Below are 18,476 nucleotides of genomic sequence, written 5' to 3' on the forward strand. Positions count from 1 at the left end.
AATTCTTTATCAGATCTTGGCTAAAACTGACAGGGATTGAAATAAATTAGTAGTTCAAAAATTAACCCCCCCCAACACACAGATTCCCCACAAGGGACCACTCTGCCCACTCCACCTCACAGCCCTCCCTATTCTTGTCACTACTCAGCAACAAATTCAATTTTAGTTAACAACATGACCTGCTTCAGACTGGGTCAGCTGACCCAAGTGTAGGTCAAACGTCACTGTTCATCCAAACCCAAATTCTGTTTTTTTGCTGGTAGATGGCATCCAGAACTATACACTAACACAAAGATGGAAGCTTGAAAGGTTGTGAAAAAACAAAATGTTAATATTTTTAAAACACAATATACATTTCTAATAGACCCCTGTTAGCGATATAAGTCAGAGAAGGCAATGGCAACCCACTCCAGTACTCTTGTCTGGAAAATCCCATGGATGGAGGAGCCTGGTGGACTGTAGTCCATGGGGTCGCTAAGAGTCAGACACGACTGAGCAAATTCACTTTTCACTTTCATGCATTGGAGAAGGAAATGGCAACCCACTCCAATGTTCTTGCCTGGAGAATCCCAGGGACCGGGGAGCCTGGTGGGCTGACGTCTATGGGGTCGCACAGACTTGGACACGACTGAAGCAACTTAGCAGTAGCAGTAGCAGCAGCAGCGATATAAGTACAAAAATAGTGCTTTGGGCAAAAAGCAAGTATATAATCATACTCTCCAATGTATCAGTATAAGACAGATACACATTACTTATGTAAAATTCCTAATCTTGTACCCTAGGCATTTGACATGTGAGCTCAAAACGCTATGGGCTGTTCAGTTTCATTTAAAAATAAAAACACCAATGGCCCACATTAGCTGCCTATAAGACAAACTCAGTGTAGTTCCCTTCTTCCACATACTCCTCCATTTCCCAACTGATAAATGCATATATTAAGCTAAAATATATTTTAATATATATTTGAATCAATAATAAATGTCTGAAAACTCACTTAAAATGTCAGATAACTGTTTTTTGTTTACACCACCAAAAATTTATTTTCCATTCATACAGTTGATCTCTCTTATCCATTTAGCCCTCCCTCTTGCCCGTTCCCCTATGATAACCACTACTCTGATCTCTATATCTACATGTTTGTTTGGTTTGTTCATTTTTGTTTGTTTCATAAATAATCGCCAGGACTTAACACTAGGACTTAATCTAGAACGTCTCTCTCTCTCTTGCTATCATTTTTCAACCTCACAATTCACCAGAAATATCATGGAGCAAAACTGGTTACTTTTGCATTAACATTTTATCTGTGTTTTATAAGAAAAGACAATGAGTAAAATGGAAATTCATCCATCTAAGCCTGTCTCCTATTAATGCAAAAAAGTGCATCTCTTCATGAAATGAGAGATCATTTCCTCCTACCTCTATTCCATCCTTATTTCAGATACAATGTTAAACAAATATTCTACCCAGTCCTCACTCAAACTTTTATCAACCATGTCCTCTACAGTTTTACCAGTCATCTTAGCCTATCAGTTGAGAATTTCTCTATGGTCTAAAATTTTATTTGTAAAACAAATACACAAACAACCCTTTGGCCTGCTATAAATCCCTTTTGGATATTAGGGGTATGGGGGACAAGTAAGAAGGCAGAACAAAGCTCCTTTTCCCTTAAATCCTGAAGAATATATTATACTCTGAAGAGGCAAAACAATATAAATCATTTATTTATCCAGTGGTTATTTTCCCCATAAACAACAAACCTCACAGAATTTTACTTTGATTCAGTATCCCTAAGATTAAGGAATCCCTACAAAAACAAATTTCAAACAGCTCTCTACTGTGGTTTAAAAAAAGAGGGGGAGGTAGTCCTTCCCTTGCAAGGCCAAGAAATCAAGTTTCAACATCCTAACACAGACCAAAATCCTCTTAATAAAATTTACAACAGAGAGCCAATAATTAAAACACTACCAGTAAATCTTCCAGCAAATTTCTATCACAGGGTCTTTAGAGAGTTCCTGTCTTAAAAGACACTGAGGTTTATATCTGCTAAACCATGTTTCCCAAGACTTTCTCCCCTCATGGCACATATAGGAAATATTTGTACAGCACACCCAAAGTAAAATGACAAGTCTGCCAATAGCCAGGCCCCCAGGAATGTGAAAAGATCATTATCTCTGTACCTCGGCAGTCTGCCACTATGCTACAGCCCAACAGATAGCTAGGAGCTCTAGTTCAACACCAGCAAATCACTTACAGAATTCTCAACTAGTATGAACTACTATCAAGGAACTTTGGAATTAAGGGCCTTTTAGGAGTATTTTAAATCTTAACAAAATGACCAATAATAAAGTTACAGTAGTAACCGTACTGTAAAGGATTTATAAACCCAGCTAAAAATCACCTTCTGAGCTATCACAGACACGAATATTTAGGCAAGATGCCACAGTCATTTTTAAACGTGTATGGTTTAACCCATAAAATGATAGAGTAATTTTTAAATGATGACATTTTAAAAAATGAATCTAGAATACTATATTAAACACCAAACTTGAAAGATTCTAATCCTTTTTGCCTATAAGAAAACTGGTTTTCAAAACTGTTTAAGGAAGCTGAGTCCTATCTCCCCAGTTGTTTTTAAATTATCAAAGGAAACATTATTTGACATTTCTGTCCAGAACAAAGGTTACACAGTTATAGATATAAGAGAGTAATTTGGACCCCAACTTCACTGTACATAAGAATCAACTGGGTGCCGCCTAGAAGGAAGATGCTTAGAAGCCAATGAATTTGCACAATTAACATGCATCTTAAGTGAATCTGATGCAGGTAGTCTGGAACATTAAGGAAATGCTTAGAGGGCACTTGAGCTTAGGAAGTCTGCACCAGTAGCCAGTGTACTCCTCAGAATGTTGGCTGCATACAGTATTCCCTAGTGTGGAGTGGAGGCTCAGATCCATGCATGCTTTCCTAGACTGCAGCTGGTATTCTCTGCCATTCACAATGTTTTTGCTATGACGACAGAGGAACCCAGTCTTAAATGTCAATTTATGTGTGTATTTCCTTTTAAAAATGATTAGAATGCAGTGGTTTCCAAACTACCAACAGTAACCCTGAAACTCATTAGGGTTGAAAGTACATTTGTATACAGCTATTTCATGCTATTATTTAAAAAGTACAAAGATCTAATAAAATCAAACCAAATATACCACCTTTTTGTTTGCTTGGTTTTGGCTGTGCCTGGGATCAAACCCTTGTACTCTATAGGGGAAGCACAGAGTCCAACCACTGAACCACCAGGGAATTCCCTATATAGTCTTCTTTTACTTTCAGTGGTGGGGAAAAGCTAATTATTCCAACAAAAGAGAGATGTTTGGTTAGAACAATGAAGCTATAAATTTAACTTAGCTAGTTGTTGTTTAGTCGCTAACTCGCATCTGACTCTTTGCAAACCCATGGATGATAGCCCACCAGGCCCTCCTGTCCATGGAATTACCCAGGCAAGAATACTGAAGTTGGTTGTCATTTCCTTCTCCAGGGGATCGAACCCGTGTCTCCTGCATTGGCAGGCAGATTCTTTACCCCTGAGTCACCAGGGAAGCCCTACATTTAGCTTGATTATGAAGCTAATACTTTCACAGGACAACTAATTAAAAATAATACAATTTAGTTGTCCATCTCACTCTTCACCTATTTGCTATTATAAACAGCATCATAAAACTAACTACTCAACTGCACATTAATATTCTACTGAACGGCAATTAGATCTTAGGGAAAGAATTTTAAAATATGCAAATCTCTCAATTCTCAAGCATGAACGGGAGAAACAGATTTAAAACAAACTGTTTCATTAAACTTTGCACTGGGAATTCCCAGGCAGTCCAGTGGCTAGGACTTGATGCTTTCACTGCCAGGGACCTGGGTTCAATCCTTGGTTGGGAAACTAAGATCCTGTAAACCACATAATACAGCAAAAAAATAGTAATAATAATTAAAAAAAAAAAAAAACAATCTTTGCATGGAAATACAACTTTGCATGGAAGCAGTTCTATAGGATGCTAAATAATTCCCTGCCCTAAGAAAATATACTAAACATATCTTTAATGTTTCAGAAACAAGATTCTGACTTAAATGTGTGTGAAATGAATGGTTTTATAAGCAGTTTTCTCTCAAACTGTCAAAGTCCCTCTAGGATTTATAAAACAACTCATTTTCACTATTTTTAGCTTTATCCTCCTGACCCTTCAGCAGCACTAGCTACCTCCTTGTCCAAGAACTTCTAGTCTTTTCCCAGAGTATAACTTCTAACACCCCTGTCTTATAATTCACTGGTTATGTATATACACTGGTAAGTTGCTCTACTAAAGGACTAAGGGAGGAGTGACAAAGGATAAAAGGGCATGCTGCTGATATCCAGTTTCTCCTTTATAGGCATTTCTAGAAAAGTTAACAGAATGGTTACGTTTCTTAGATATCGAAAGGTCAATCAACATAATACAAAAACTTGTGAGTAGGTTTCACTATTATGCTTATCTCCAAGAAACATTTAATTGCAGTCAAGCAAGGAGTTAGTAAGTAAAAGCAACTTAAAGTTAGCTGAATTTAAATAAAACATTCCATTTATTCATTACATTAAGAAAAGGAAACAAAAAGCTAATAAAGCAAAGAAACAAAAATTAAAAGTATTTATCAGAGCCAACTAAGAGAATATAGAGGACAGGATAGGAGATAAAGATATACATAATCAGACAAAAATTTTACTTCAATCAGACCCATCCAGTGAGAAATCATGTTCCAAGATATAAGTGAAAATCAAAAGACATGACGTCAGCTCCATGCAGGCAGATATTTTCATCCATTTTTATCCACAGATATAGTCTTAGTACCTAGAACTGTGCTTGCATATCGTACCAAAATTTTTTGAATAAATGATCAGAATAATAGCCTTAAGTTTTTTTTTAGGATTTTAAATATAAGTACTTATAAAACTCATATTATTATAAGTTTGCATCTACAAACATAATATGCATACAATAATCTAGAAAAGATTGTGAACCCCTAGAGGTTCTGAGCCCTTTTTAGGGAGCCTGAGGTCAAAATTATTTTCCTAACAATGTGCTAACTCACTTTAGCCACCTCCGACTCTTTGCAACCCTATGGACTGTAGCCTGCCAGGCTCCTCTGTCCATGGGATTCTCCAGGCAAGAATACTGGAATGGGTTGCCATTTCCTTCTCCAGGGGATCTTCCTGATCCTCAGGGATTGAACCTGCGTCTCTTATGTCTCTAGCAATGGCAGGCAGGTACTTTACCACTAGTGCCACCTGGGAAGCCCTTTCATAATAATTTTGAGACTTTTGCCTTTTTCGTAAGAATGACTTTTGCAATAATGTATAAATGTTGGTGCCTGGTACAAATATTCCTTGCCATCACAAACTCACTTTAAAAAAAAAAAAAAAAAGCATTTCACTTAAGAAGTTCTAGTATGTGAAAGTCTTTTTCGCTCGGTCGTTTCTGACTCTTTGTGATCCAATGGACTATAGCCTGCCAGGCCCCTCTGTCCATGGAATTCTCCTGGCAAGAATACTGGAGTAGGTCGCCATGCCCTTCTCCAGGAGTTCTTCCTAACCCAAGGATCAAACCTGGGTCTCCTGCATTGCAGGTGGATTCTTTATCATCTGAGCCACCAGAGTGATTCGAATATGTGCCATCAACCAAATGATTCTGAGAACCCTTCAATTCTTGTTTTAAAAAGAACACTTTGATTTCAGGGAGAAATACTGTCATTGTCTAACCCACTTGGCCAAGTCAGTTCCTTTTCACTTGTTCTCACCTGAACCATCCCTGCATAGCCCTTATCACAGGTGTAATACCTAAAGCCCCACTAAACTATGAGTTCAGGGGCCATGTCTAGTTTGGCTCATTATGGTATCAACACTTAGCACATCACTGGGAACATAGTAAGAACTCAAATGTTTGTTCAGTGAAGGAAAAAAAGATAATAATGAGTTCTCACTTTTTTCCTTGGAAAATGGTTCAGTTTTTTTTTCTTTGTAAGAATAATTGTAAAATGAAATGGTATGTGTTTCCAATTTTCTCCAACTTTCATTATAACACTGGAGATGGGCTCTAGGTCCACAATTACTTTTTTGCCAAGGTTTAAACCCCTAACTCAGATGGAATTGATTTAGCTTCAACAGAATTTAACACAGGTAAGCAGCTTGACTAACTTTCTAATGGGTCACAATACAGAATAATTACAGGAGGCTTCTTCCTTCAATGGTTCATGGCTGAGAACTATTAATGGCACGATTTGCATCATTAACAGAAATCCTTCCTCCCTTATAGGCTGGTTATACGATTATACCCAGACATACATTGGCTCCTTCTACTTCTCGGGCACGTGCTATCTCCTCTCTTCAGTTTCCCTTTTCTTCGTACCATTGGTGGAAAGATGGAAAAACAGTCTGATGACAGTGAGAGAAGACTGCAGTCAAGTGAGAGCTTAAAAGAAAATCTAAAGTAAAAGTCAGTGGAAGAAAAAGCATGGAAGAGAAGTACCCTCATTTATAAAATGAGAAGGTGAATCACATAGTTTTTTAAGGTTCCTTTTTGCTTTAGCTTTCTGAAGAACGTCTAACTGGTGATAAGAAAAGAGTAATAGCAACTTAACAGTTTGCTTCTTAACTAGAGATAATCTTTGTTTTCTTTTCATTATTTTATTTCTTAAATTTTCTGTAATAAACATGTTTTGCTGTGCAATAAAACATAAATAAGAACTGCTAAAAACCCAAACAAGAAACCTTTATTTCAAGATCATTTCTGAATACTATTCCTATCCATCCAATGTTACTTTTTCACTATATTTAATTATCTGAAATGGTCAAGCTCACCATCTAGACATAACTTTAGAAGAAGTTTTATATGAAAGTTGAATAGGTGGCTCTTAATGGGAGATAAACTAAGATGTTTTCTTAAAAACCATCCTAGTGTTCTCTGCAATACCAGCCTCTCTAGAATCTCCTTCAGCTTCTGTTATTACTATTATTATTCCATCTTTCCATTCCTCTCTGCTTTAAAGTACTATTAATTCCCTACAGAGAAAAACTCCAAAACGAAAGCCTGGATTTAGCTCCAAAATGTGGCACTCTCTCACCTTCTACATGTACTTTTGTGCCACCAGTTACAACCCCAATGGCTTGCCATTGTCCACCAGACTGTCTCGCTTATCCTTCACAATCTGACTCACCAAAGGCTTCTGGAAAACCTCTCGCAGCATGAAGTCATTCTCTCCTCTGGAATCTCATCTGCCTTTTAACAGAGCACTATATGAGCTAATACATCAATCTTTGGCATCAGTCTGCAAGACCAACAGGCCCAGTACCAATTTTGGAACCAAATTTATCTGAGTTCAAGTCTAGGTTATGTTAAAAACTGTAGTTGGTCATGTTTAAAATGTATAGGTTTTACACACAGATGGGACTAATATTCTTTTTACATTTTAGATGTAAGACAATATGAATAGTCAGAAACAGTACCTCTTCACACAAACAGCAATAATGATAAATCCGAGCTCTGCTACTTGTTACTATGTAACTTCATGAAAGTTACTCAACTGGTCTTGAGTCCCAGTTTCCTCCTTTATAATATGAGGATACCACCAACCTACCTCACTATAAGGATTAAATGAAAATATACTTGTACCAAGCAAAAAACTCTTCAGAGACAGTAGCCACTCATTTCCTTTCTTCTTTCTACATCAAAACACAAGATTTTAAAAATCAGTGACTTACTAGGAATCACTCTAATCCGTCCCAGCTTCCCTTTTGAGCAATAATTGTTCTCAAAAGACTGACTACCTAGACAACTAGATTCTTTCCTCCAATGAAAGCAAACTATACATTTTAAGTAGAACCAACTAGACGGAGTTCCCTGGTGGACTAATGGTTAGGATTCGGGGCTTTCATCACCATGGCCTGGGTTTAATCCCAGTTGGGGAACTGAGATCCTGCACACTGTGCGGCCAAAAACAAAAAACATAACAAAACAGTAAAAGTAGAACCAACTAACGAACTTCAAGTTGAATTCTGATTTACACAGGCTTCATGACTCATACACAACTGAGTAGTTCTTCATCCTACTCAATGGTAATAGGCCCCTCTAAATCTGGGTGGTGCGGATCAAGAAAGGGTGAATCTCCAGACCACAGGAAGCTAGAGACTTCATAACTAATGTACTCATTGTACTAACAATTAATTTAAGATGTTCCTATTTACTTCTGCCCCTGAACACAACAATAAGATATCAAGACATTTTTAAGTAATCATAATCTAGAAATATTATCTCAGACACATAAAGGGTTTCAAGAAAAGCAAAAGAGTACACCTTTCTCAAGATATCCCAAGTGGGAGGGGGGGTGGGGGGCGGGGTCCCTGGTGGTCCAGTGGTTACAACTCGGCCTTCCAATGCAGGAGGCACAGGTTTGATCTCTGATCTGGGACTAAGATCCCACATGCTATGGGGTGCAGCCAAAAAGAAAAAAAAAACTAAAAAAAAATATATCCTATGGGACAAAGAGGAAACAAACAGTAGACTTCGCATGTGTTTGCAGAAGTAGGCTGGTGAATAACCTTATAGCAACATCTAACACATACCAGTCACTGAGGCAGACACATTTTATATTTAATCTTAGTCTTCAGAACCCTTAGAAGAAAATACTATGATGACTATTTTACAAATAAATAAAACTAAGGTCAAAGAAATTAAACACCTAGTATGTAGAGTCCTAACTGAAACACAAACTAACAAAACCCTACACTTTCCCCTTTAGACAATCTTGGCTTCTTGGCAGTACACAAGATTATGGAGCTAATTTAACTGCAAGCAGTTATCTTATAATAAATGTGTTCTAACTCAAATTGGCATCAAGTTTTAATATCTAGTTTGAAATGAAAAAAAGGATGCAAAGTATCTAAGAATCAAAACAAACAAAGCCACAAAACATGTTACAATAAAGTAAGAATGTAGTTATTAAAAAATAATGTTCATTATTATTCCAATATTCACCAACTCTGACCAAAGAAGGTAATGCTTAATTAAGTACGGGCCACTTATAATTCCTTAATATAAAATATTAGTTGAAATGTTTATAAAGTATAAGAATTACCTATAAATACATACATATTTAGTAGAGCTATGATAATTTGAACATAAAAGTTCAGTTGGAACTTTTGAACACAAAAGTTCAATACTTTCTTCACACTTACCGCGTTATTTAAAACTATTAAGATAACCATTTCCAGCTGCTTTAACTCTAAGAAATGCCATATCATTAATGTAAAAGGAATTTTCTATATACGCTGTTCATGAAATACCGTTTCTGGTACTAAAACTGTACCTTATAGTACTTTTAAGTTTTAAACATTCTTTCCCACCTATTACTTCATCAGTATCAGGTCAATCCTGTGAGGAAGATGGATAATTATTAATATTCCTATCTTATACCTAAGGAACAAAAGCAAATTAAGACCAAGTTATTTGTCTAAAGTCACAAAGCTAATCCTAAGGGAGCCAATTGTGAATACTAATTAACAATGATTAGATCATAGCCCTTGGCTTTTCTTCTTTGATGATAAGTTTAAAATTTAATAAAAGCAATAATTATACTTAAATGGACTGAAATAATCTGTGGTATTTTTCAAATAATCTAGGGACATTAACATATGTGATGCTATCTGTTTATCTGCAAAAAATCAGCTCCTTAGTACATAAACTTGCCTAATTGTAAAATTAGCTTTTTCCATGAGAGGAAAAAAGAAACCACAGTGTATTAATATTTGAATTTAGACGTAATTTTTAAAAGAAACAGAATCCAAACCTGAGGACCTAAATTTAAAACCAAAGCCCAATACTTTTTAAAAACCTTGAGTGATTCGCTTAAAGCAGAAAGAGCTTGTATGAGGCTTTATGTCCATATATTTGCCTTATTTGGTTACTCATGCACCACAAGCATCTACCTAAATGTCTCATATTTATCACCCATGGTCTTCACATATACAAACAAATGAAAAACAACAAAAGGCCTTGGAATCATCTTTTAAATAAATCAGTTTAAAATTCATGTTTTATTTCTATGAGAGGGAAGCTGGCATTACCTAGGATCACTGAGACAAATAAAGACAACCATTTCCTAAAAAGAACTTACTCTCTTGTACATTCTAACACATCATAAAAATCTACTTTCATCCAAAATGATGATCAATAACAACCTACTGAGGCTGTTTCAGAGATGCAGAGGATAAGACGGGGCAATCAACTGTCTGGCTTGCCTGGAAATCAGGGAGTTCCTGGGACCTAGGACTCTCAGTTTTAAGAGTCCTAGGCCACAAGTTGGCCACTCTTACCAAGGAGTAATAACACATGTGGATGTCTGGATACTTGATAGCATGCAGCTAACAACTAAAGTTTTTTTTCTAGCCACACTTACCAAGAATCACAAATTCAATTTATTTTACATCATTCAAGGGCTAGTAAGCAAAGAGAAACAAATAGGATACACAGCAATACTTAAGGAATGGAGGCAAACATTTTTTTAATGAAAATCCACTTTCAGGCATTAACTGCTCAATGACTTGTGAAATGAAATTTCAAAAACTGAATTAACTTTCCTGGTAGCTCAGATGGTAAAGCGTCTGCCTGCAATGCAGGAGACCTGGGTTCAATCCCTGGGTCGGGAAGATCTCCTGGAGAAGTGAATCGCAACCCACCCCAGTATTCTTGCTTGGAGAATCCCATGGACAGAGAAGCCTGGCAGGCTATAGTCCATGGGGTCGCAAGAGTCAGACATGACTTAGTAACAAACACACACACCGCAAAAAATTCCAATTTTCACTTTTACACTATTTTTACAAAACTGATAAACTGGGCCAAAATAAAGCCAAGATGTCCCATTCTTTGGTTGGTGTCACTACATCAACATTCTTTTAGCAAGGAAAAGAGAAATCTATCCTTTAAGAGTTGTATTTCAGGACCAAGGAAATGACAGATAAGTTTTAATAAAGAGTAAGAGCTAACATAAACTTCCTTCAATATTGCAAAGCTAGTCAGAGTTTAATATAAATTATTTACATACACCAAACTCTAGAACAGAGGACTTTACCACACTTGATTAAGCCATTTCAAGCCTAAATGCCCCAGCTACGCAGCACAGTCCTCTGAAGCCATAGTAATAAGATGACTCACCAAGTGGCAGTTGTCTTAGGTTCTAGGATTAATGGGTGTCTGCCTGGATGAGAACATATGTATGTGCCCAACAGACGATCTCATCCTGTTTGACTAAGAGAAGAGAGAGGCTAAAAAAACTGGTCAGTAGTACAGTAACTGCTTTATAATGGAAAGAATCAGACTTTGTCCCAGAGACTTGCAATTCATGCAGACTTTTAAAATGTCCTCTGTATGCATTATACCCCAATTTTCACTTACCAGAAAAGTATAACAGAGTGATCTAAGAGGATAAAAACCAACTTTATCACCCCGAAATTAGATATAGCTGAAAAGTGAGAATTATCATACTGAGTTCACTGCTTCAAGATATGTGAAGTCAGAGTCATGAGAATATTAAATCCATATTTAAACCCTCCTATTACATTTAATGACTTGATGTCAGTTTCCACTCAAGTAAAAATCAGTAGTTCATATTTGAGTTCTAGTTCACAAATGTATATATCCTTATGTGAAAACTGATACCATGCCACAGTTAATAAGATATGGGTTTATAAATATGGAGTTTAAAAGAAACTTACCCTTTCCCTTTGTGCAGCTCTGACTTCCAACCCAGTTTCTACAGAAACAGAAGGACAAGTGCCAATGCCAGAAGTCTGCCAATTAGAACTCATCTTTTAGTTGCTGAATAATAAAGCCATATCCCAAAGTCGGCTATAGGTTTTTGATTGTCAGTAGTTCCTAAAAAGAAACCCAGGAGGAAAAAAAGACATTTAACCAACTACTATACTTAGAAATGCTCCCTCCTTTAAACTTGGCTATTAAAAGTAAATAGAGGAGGGTAGATCTAATACCATGTGTTCAATTTTTTTTTAAAATTAGGGCTTCAGATACCTCCACATTTAAAAAGCAGCAAATAGAAGAAAAGGTATCTTTGAAGGTTCAAAATACCTTTAAACCGATGTATTAAAGAACACTCATGTATCACAGACATAAAGTATTTTCAACCACCAAACCTTAAAGTTCAGATGAATCCTTTTAGCGGAATGAATTTTCAGTAAGATTTTTAACACCGCAGAGGGTAAACTTCACAAGTAAAATGTGTTGTGAGAAATAAATGATACAGGCAAATTTCCACTGAAAAATAAAAAAACTCGTGTCTCATGTCTCAGGAGGAATCTATAAATGAACTCTAAAGAAGTTTTCTAAAGATGTTGACATTGCTGGGCTTGATGAAAAATCCCTCTAAAACATACATGCCAATTGAAAAACTGTGAGACGTGAGAATAATCTGGCTGCAATTTCTCATTTGGTATCAACATGGCTGCTTGGTTAATGTACTTTAGAATCTTTTATCTTAAAAACTTAGGCATTAAAAAAGAGCATTTCTGTATCTAAATTGACACCATGCAATTCACAGTATTTTCTGAACATTCACATTGGTCCATTCTCTTCAATATATATGAATCTTTATTACTTGTCACTGTGAACTTTAACATAATTAGATTCTTGTTGCTATGTGAGGAAAATCAGTTTCTTAATGAAGTTACTTTTGTACTATGATTAAACAACAAAAGCAATCAGGAACCACTCCTCAATCCTGTCCATATCTATGCTCTCCATAGAAAGCTCTGACTCCATCTCTGCCAAATTTTCTAAATTATGGGGCACCTATCAGTACAGTCTCAAATATCCTCACCTGTATCTATATAAAAACAACACGTTCTATCTTATAATGAAATGAATGAACTAGAACAGAATAGGAGGGAGAGAAAAAATATTTAAATGTAACAAAATAAGCAAGACCCAACTAAATAGGATGGGGTTCCCAGGTGGCGCTACTGGTAAAGAACCCCACCTGCCAATGTAAGAGACATGGGTTCAATCCCTGGGTCAGGAAGATCCCCTGGAGGAGGGGAGGGCAACCCACTCCAGTATTCTTGCCTGGAGAATCCCACGGACAGAGGAGCTTGGCAGGTGGCAGTCCATAGGGTCGCACAGAGTCGGACACAATTGAAGCGACTCAGCAAGCAAACCAACTAGGATAAACAGAAAACCCTCCCCTGTCTTGGTGGCAGAGACCTCTGGTAATCTTCTGGTCACTAGAGGTCACCACCTATGAACTCTTGTACCTACTTTTCTTAATGAAAATATGTATTTTTTTAATCTTTAAAGTCAATGTCCTTGACTAATGCACAAATATGAGAATCTTATGCATGAGGGATAAGATGCTAATCACCAACTTTTACTACCCTAAACATTTATATATCTACATTTTAGTAAGTACTTTTTTTGATAACTTTCCAGTAGAGGAATCACGGGGAATCTGAGTTCATTCAATAGCTTTGTGTGAGGCCATCCAGTTCTACATTTCTTAGCAAGCTTCTATGTGATGCTAGTACTGCTGGTCTGAGGATCGCACTTTCAACAGCAGAAATTCTACAAGGCTAAACAATATACACATTGCACTGAATCCAAATTTACTCTGAAAGTTTTTGGTTTTGATGTTTGAACAATTTTTAAGAGGCTGATTGTGCATGTGTTGGTCAGTATGTTTACGATTTGACTCTCAAGCAGTGATTCTCAACCTCGGCTACACACTAAAATCAGGTGAGCACTTAACACTAGCACCTCGGCAGAACCCCACTGGACCTAGATGAAGTTAAATGAATCTGTGAGAGTCTCCTGGCTACTGGTATTAAAATTCCTCACGTGATTTTAATGCATAGCCAGGTTTGAGACCTCTGCTACAAAATGAAGAATTCTAAAGAGTGCAGTTTATTGAAGTGTTTCGCTATACAAGAACATACATAAACTATACACTGATCTTGGGAGCAAGGCAAAACTGACAGTCAGTTTTATATGCTAAAATAAGAATTTTATGAAACAATTTTCCCAAAATTCCTTAAAAACATGTAATAAAAATATATATGTATATGTGCCTCAAAGTGTTCGTTTTATCTGTAATAATAGTTCTACTCTGAACATTAATGCAATAAAAGGTTATGCATGGAGGTTTTTCATTCAGCCTCTTTTTTGGGTAGAAGGAAAACCTGCTGGTCACTTGAGAAAGATCAGATACTAATTCAGTATTTTAAAACAGTATACATGCATGTATCTGGTTTGCACAGGTCATTCCATAAAAACCCTCTAAACTGATTTTTAGTATTTAAGTTTGGTTTGATATCACTAGAAAAATGACAAATTATGAAATATAGAAAACATGGTCAAGGAGTTACAGCAGAAACTACATGTAACTACAGTGTAAACTGTCTTGACAATTTGCTGAAAGCTGAAAGAAAACTGACATGCTAAGAAAATGAGGATATATGAGGAAGACCTCAGGATGGCCAACAATTGTGCGACTGAAGAAATAAAATCTCTACTATAATATTTAAATAGAAGAACACTGCTTATCTCTAAGCAAGAACATATTCACAGTCTTGCAGATGATTTGAAATGCTAATCTATCTTTGAAGGAAATATTATCTTTGATGTGTTTATGGTTGAAAGATTTCTCATTTTGAATTACTTATACTGCCTTTGTCTTCAATTTGTATAGCTAATTAACTAATTCTTCAAATATTTTGGTATCTACTATATACCAGGCACTATTCTAGATCTTGGGAATAACCGAAAGAAATATGAAAGACATTTGTTCTTTTCCTGAGATATGTAGCCAAATCTTGATCAAATCACTTCACCCCCTTGCTTAAAACCTCTGCATTCAGCTTTAGAACACAATCTAAACCCTTGGTCCTTGGCAGCAAGGCTCCAACTTAGTTTATGACCTCCCTTCCCTGATAGCTCAGTTGGTAAACAATCTGCCTGCCATGCAAGAGACCCTGGTTGGATTCCTGGGTCAGGAAGATCAGCTGGAGAAGGGATAGGGTACCCACTCATGTATTCTTGGGCTTCCATTGTGGCTCAGCTGGTAAAGAATCTGCCTGTAATGTGGGAGACCTGGGTTGGATCCCTGGGTTGGGAAGATCCCTTGGAGAAGGGAAAGGCTACCCACTCCAGTATTCTGGCCTGGAGAATTCCATGGACTGTACAGTCCATGGGGTCACAGTCTAACAGGACTGAGTGACTTTCACTTCACTTTCTTTGATTATAAGCTCCATGAGATATAAGGAACTTTTCTGTTTTCCTCACCAATATAATCCCAAGACCTAGAATACTGCTTGATACATAATAGGTACCTGAATATTTGAAGAATTAAATAATTAGCTACACCAATCAAAGATAAACCCAGTAACAATAATTCAAACTGGGAAATCTTTCAACAATTTACAAGCCAAAGATACACTCAATTTTACCTATAACTCCATTGTACCTCACTCAAGCCTATTAGTAACCTAGTTAGAAGGTAGTAGACAGAAGTAATGGTTCATTCGCAGAAAATACTTACATGTGTACATATACACTCAATCCCAAAATCACTTTCAATTTTAAGACAGACTACAATCACATTATTTTTTAGATTAACTGAAAACTCAAGGATATCTCAATCAATTCCTGACAATACACCCCTTAGCCAAGCCACAAAACTTTTCTGGTATTCCTTTAGCATTTCATAAACTAAACAGCAGCCCTTCTTCACAGACAGTTATAAGGTAAAATTAAACACTAAGTTAGACTGAATTTCTGGGAGAAATACTTACATGACTATAAACCTACCACTTGTGACAATGTTAAGTGCTAAATTCCATGGCATTTGCTGTTTCATTCTGCTTGTCCTCTCAATAGCTCTGAATTTATCTTCTGGAAGCTCCTCTCAGCTTCACAATCTGAATACTATTCTGGTTCTCCTACCTGACTCTTTTCTGGCATCATCTTCTCTTCCCATGCCTTAATATGACACTACCCCAAGTTTACACTTCAACACTCTTACTCTCTGACCAATGCTGCTCAACCCATGACCACTGAACACAGACTACTTCATCAGAATTACCTGGAGAGCTTGTAAAAGAACAAAGACTCCTGGGCCATGCATGCTGGTCCTAACAAATCCCACAATTTCTGGGGTTGGAGCCAAGGGCCTGTATGTTTCCCAAGAACTTCAAATGCTGACACACTATAGTTTAAAATCCACCACCCAGACATTTTCTCAGGTTTGCAGCTTTAATCCCATCCCAGCCTTCTGAAAACAGTGGGGTATGACAGTACAGTGACCAAAAGCCCTAGCTATAACAAAAGCCTGGCTAGAACCCTGGCTGCATCACTTACTGTCAGAGTATAGTCTGTGGTGAAAAGTAGATGAGACAATGTTTGTTGAGGACTTGGCAGAATGCTTGGCCTCAAGTATCTAATAAAAATGACTATTAGAACTGTTGCTTTACATCCATATCCCTCAACTAATTATCCATCCTCACTCCCCACCTGCCTAAAACTAGCCTTTCAGGACCCCCTATTGTTGTTGACCCAACCATATTACTAGTTTTCTAGACCTAGCCTGCATCTTTCCCATGTATCAACAAGCTGCTCTATTATTATTAATCATGCTTGATGGACTGACATCTCAATTCCAACCTCCCTCCACCATTCTACGTTCTTCTTCATCTAACAAATTATTTTTTAAACACTTTCATGATCAGCCCAGCTTAAAGTTCACATACTCAATCATATACCCCTATCACCAGTAAGAAGTCAATTAATCAAATATTGGCTTGTGACATTTCTCCCATAGTTGTCTTGAACAATGAACTTGCCCCAATATTTAACTATTTCCCTGTTTCTATCTAGTTTCTCCAATCAGAGTCCAAGTTGCTGACAGGAGTAAAGACTATTTGATACATTCTTCTCTATGCACAATATCTTACTTCTTAACATACAGCCAGCATTTAATTTATACAGGAACTCTACCTGAATGCTTAATAACATAGCATTTGGGAACAGAAGCATGTTAAGTAATTTTACCTCAAGATTAAAATCTTGGTTGCTTCTCAGAAACAAACTTGTCTGAGGTTTGAAGAAATTTTGTTACTCTGCTTAAATTTATAAAATTAATCAACTCTGCTTAAAACTTGTAACTAGGTCATAATTCAAGTTTTTAAGTAAAAGGCTCTTTTAACCAGGAAAGCTTAAAAACAGCAAAGTGGAATGGGAAATAGAGGTGATGGTCAGATAAGCCATAATCACATATCCTACTGCAAAAATAAAAATAAATGCTGTACAAACCATAAGTATTAAATTTATTGCCTCAGATAAACAACTTGTAAACAATAATGTGACTTAAGCTACTGAAGTGGCAAGTTATAAAATCTAGGTTGTTTTACTAGTCAGGGTAATCCCCATTTTCAATTTTAATACAACTAGATCTTTCAAAATGAACCAAGAGATGTTCTTGGAACTATTTCCTTTATAGCAGAATCCTAAATTTAGATCCTACAAAAGACACTGGGAAACCACACATATAATTCAAAAGGGCAGTTTCCAATTTATAAAACCAGGACAAGATCTAACACTCAACCCAATTAATATTTTTTTCTTCATGGTGTAAGTAGAAATAAAATGATTTGAGTAGTTTCAAAAAACAGTGTACGTTTCCATTTTGCATGACATATACAATAAACAAATGCCAAAAAAATGCCCTGTCTGCAATATTTTTTCTTCTTGAGATAAAGCCTGAGATCTTAAGAAATACCAAACATGTAGAAATATGTTGAGAGTATAATAAAATTTTCCTCAAATTGCCACAGTGACTTTCTTTTTTTTTTTAAACTAATTAGAAAAACTTCTTAATGAGCTTTCAATATGGACTAGTCAGAGAAAGAAAATACACTGGAAATTAACATTTCCAACAGGAATAAACAGCTTAAAGAAATGTACATGACAGATCATTTAGCAAAGATTTAAATGGCAGCCAATTCATAAGCAGATGTTTTACAAATTCTTGAAAACAACATACTGAGAACCTGAAAATTGCTGTACTTCACTTTCCCCATTTGGAAAGAGATGAAAAAAACCTAATGAAAAAGAAAAATCCTCATCAAAATTTTTGATCCCATTTAAAATACAGCAAAGAAAACCTAAATTGTATTATACATTTAAAAAGCCGTGCTTGTGTTCAGCTGCCAAAGCCTCACACTTGATTAATAACAGAGGAAGGGGCTGGAGGGCTCAGGCGGCTAGAAGCACTAAATGGACAATGAAAATGGTTAAGCGATTTTACTCAACACTGCCCATTCACTTCCCTAAGTTTACTGCAGCTACCTAATGTTATAATTAAATCTCCCTGTGGAAAAAGAAAAAAATTAACCA

The 18,476-nt window shown here is 36.5% G+C and overlaps 1 protein-coding gene and 1 long non-coding RNA gene across 3 annotated transcripts in view; one reads left to right on the forward strand and one right to left on the reverse strand.

The window, feature by feature from the left end:
* Positions 1–6,795, forward strand: part of SLC16A4 (solute carrier family 16 member 4) — a 27,931-nt gene extending 21,136 nt beyond the window's left edge. For both annotated transcript variants that reach the window (XM_081492798.1, XM_081492799.1), the window contains one exon: positions 6,342–6,795. In XM_081492798.1, the coding sequence (XP_081348924.1) occupies positions 6,342–6,502 (161 nt within the window). In that variant the 3' untranslated portion in view covers positions 6,503–6,795. The remainder of the gene's footprint in view (positions 1–6,341) is intronic.
* The window catches only part of LOC145507035 (uncharacterized), a 12,413-nt gene extending 1,069 nt beyond the window's left edge, over positions 1–11,344 (reverse strand). Inside the window, exon 1 of the long non-coding RNA XR_014054515.1 lies at positions 11,235–11,344. This is a non-coding gene — a long non-coding RNA (uncharacterized LOC145507035). The remainder of the gene's footprint in view (positions 1–11,234) is intronic.
* Positions 11,345–18,476: the final 7,132 nt, after the last annotated feature.

This window comes from Giraffa tippelskirchi, chromosome 5, assembly GCF_054371585.1.
Source record: "Giraffa tippelskirchi isolate mGirTip1 chromosome 5, T2T-mGirTip1v1.2.pri, whole genome shotgun sequence".
NCBI classification, from domain to species: domain Eukaryota; kingdom Metazoa; phylum Chordata; class Mammalia; order Artiodactyla; family Giraffidae; genus Giraffa; species Giraffa tippelskirchi.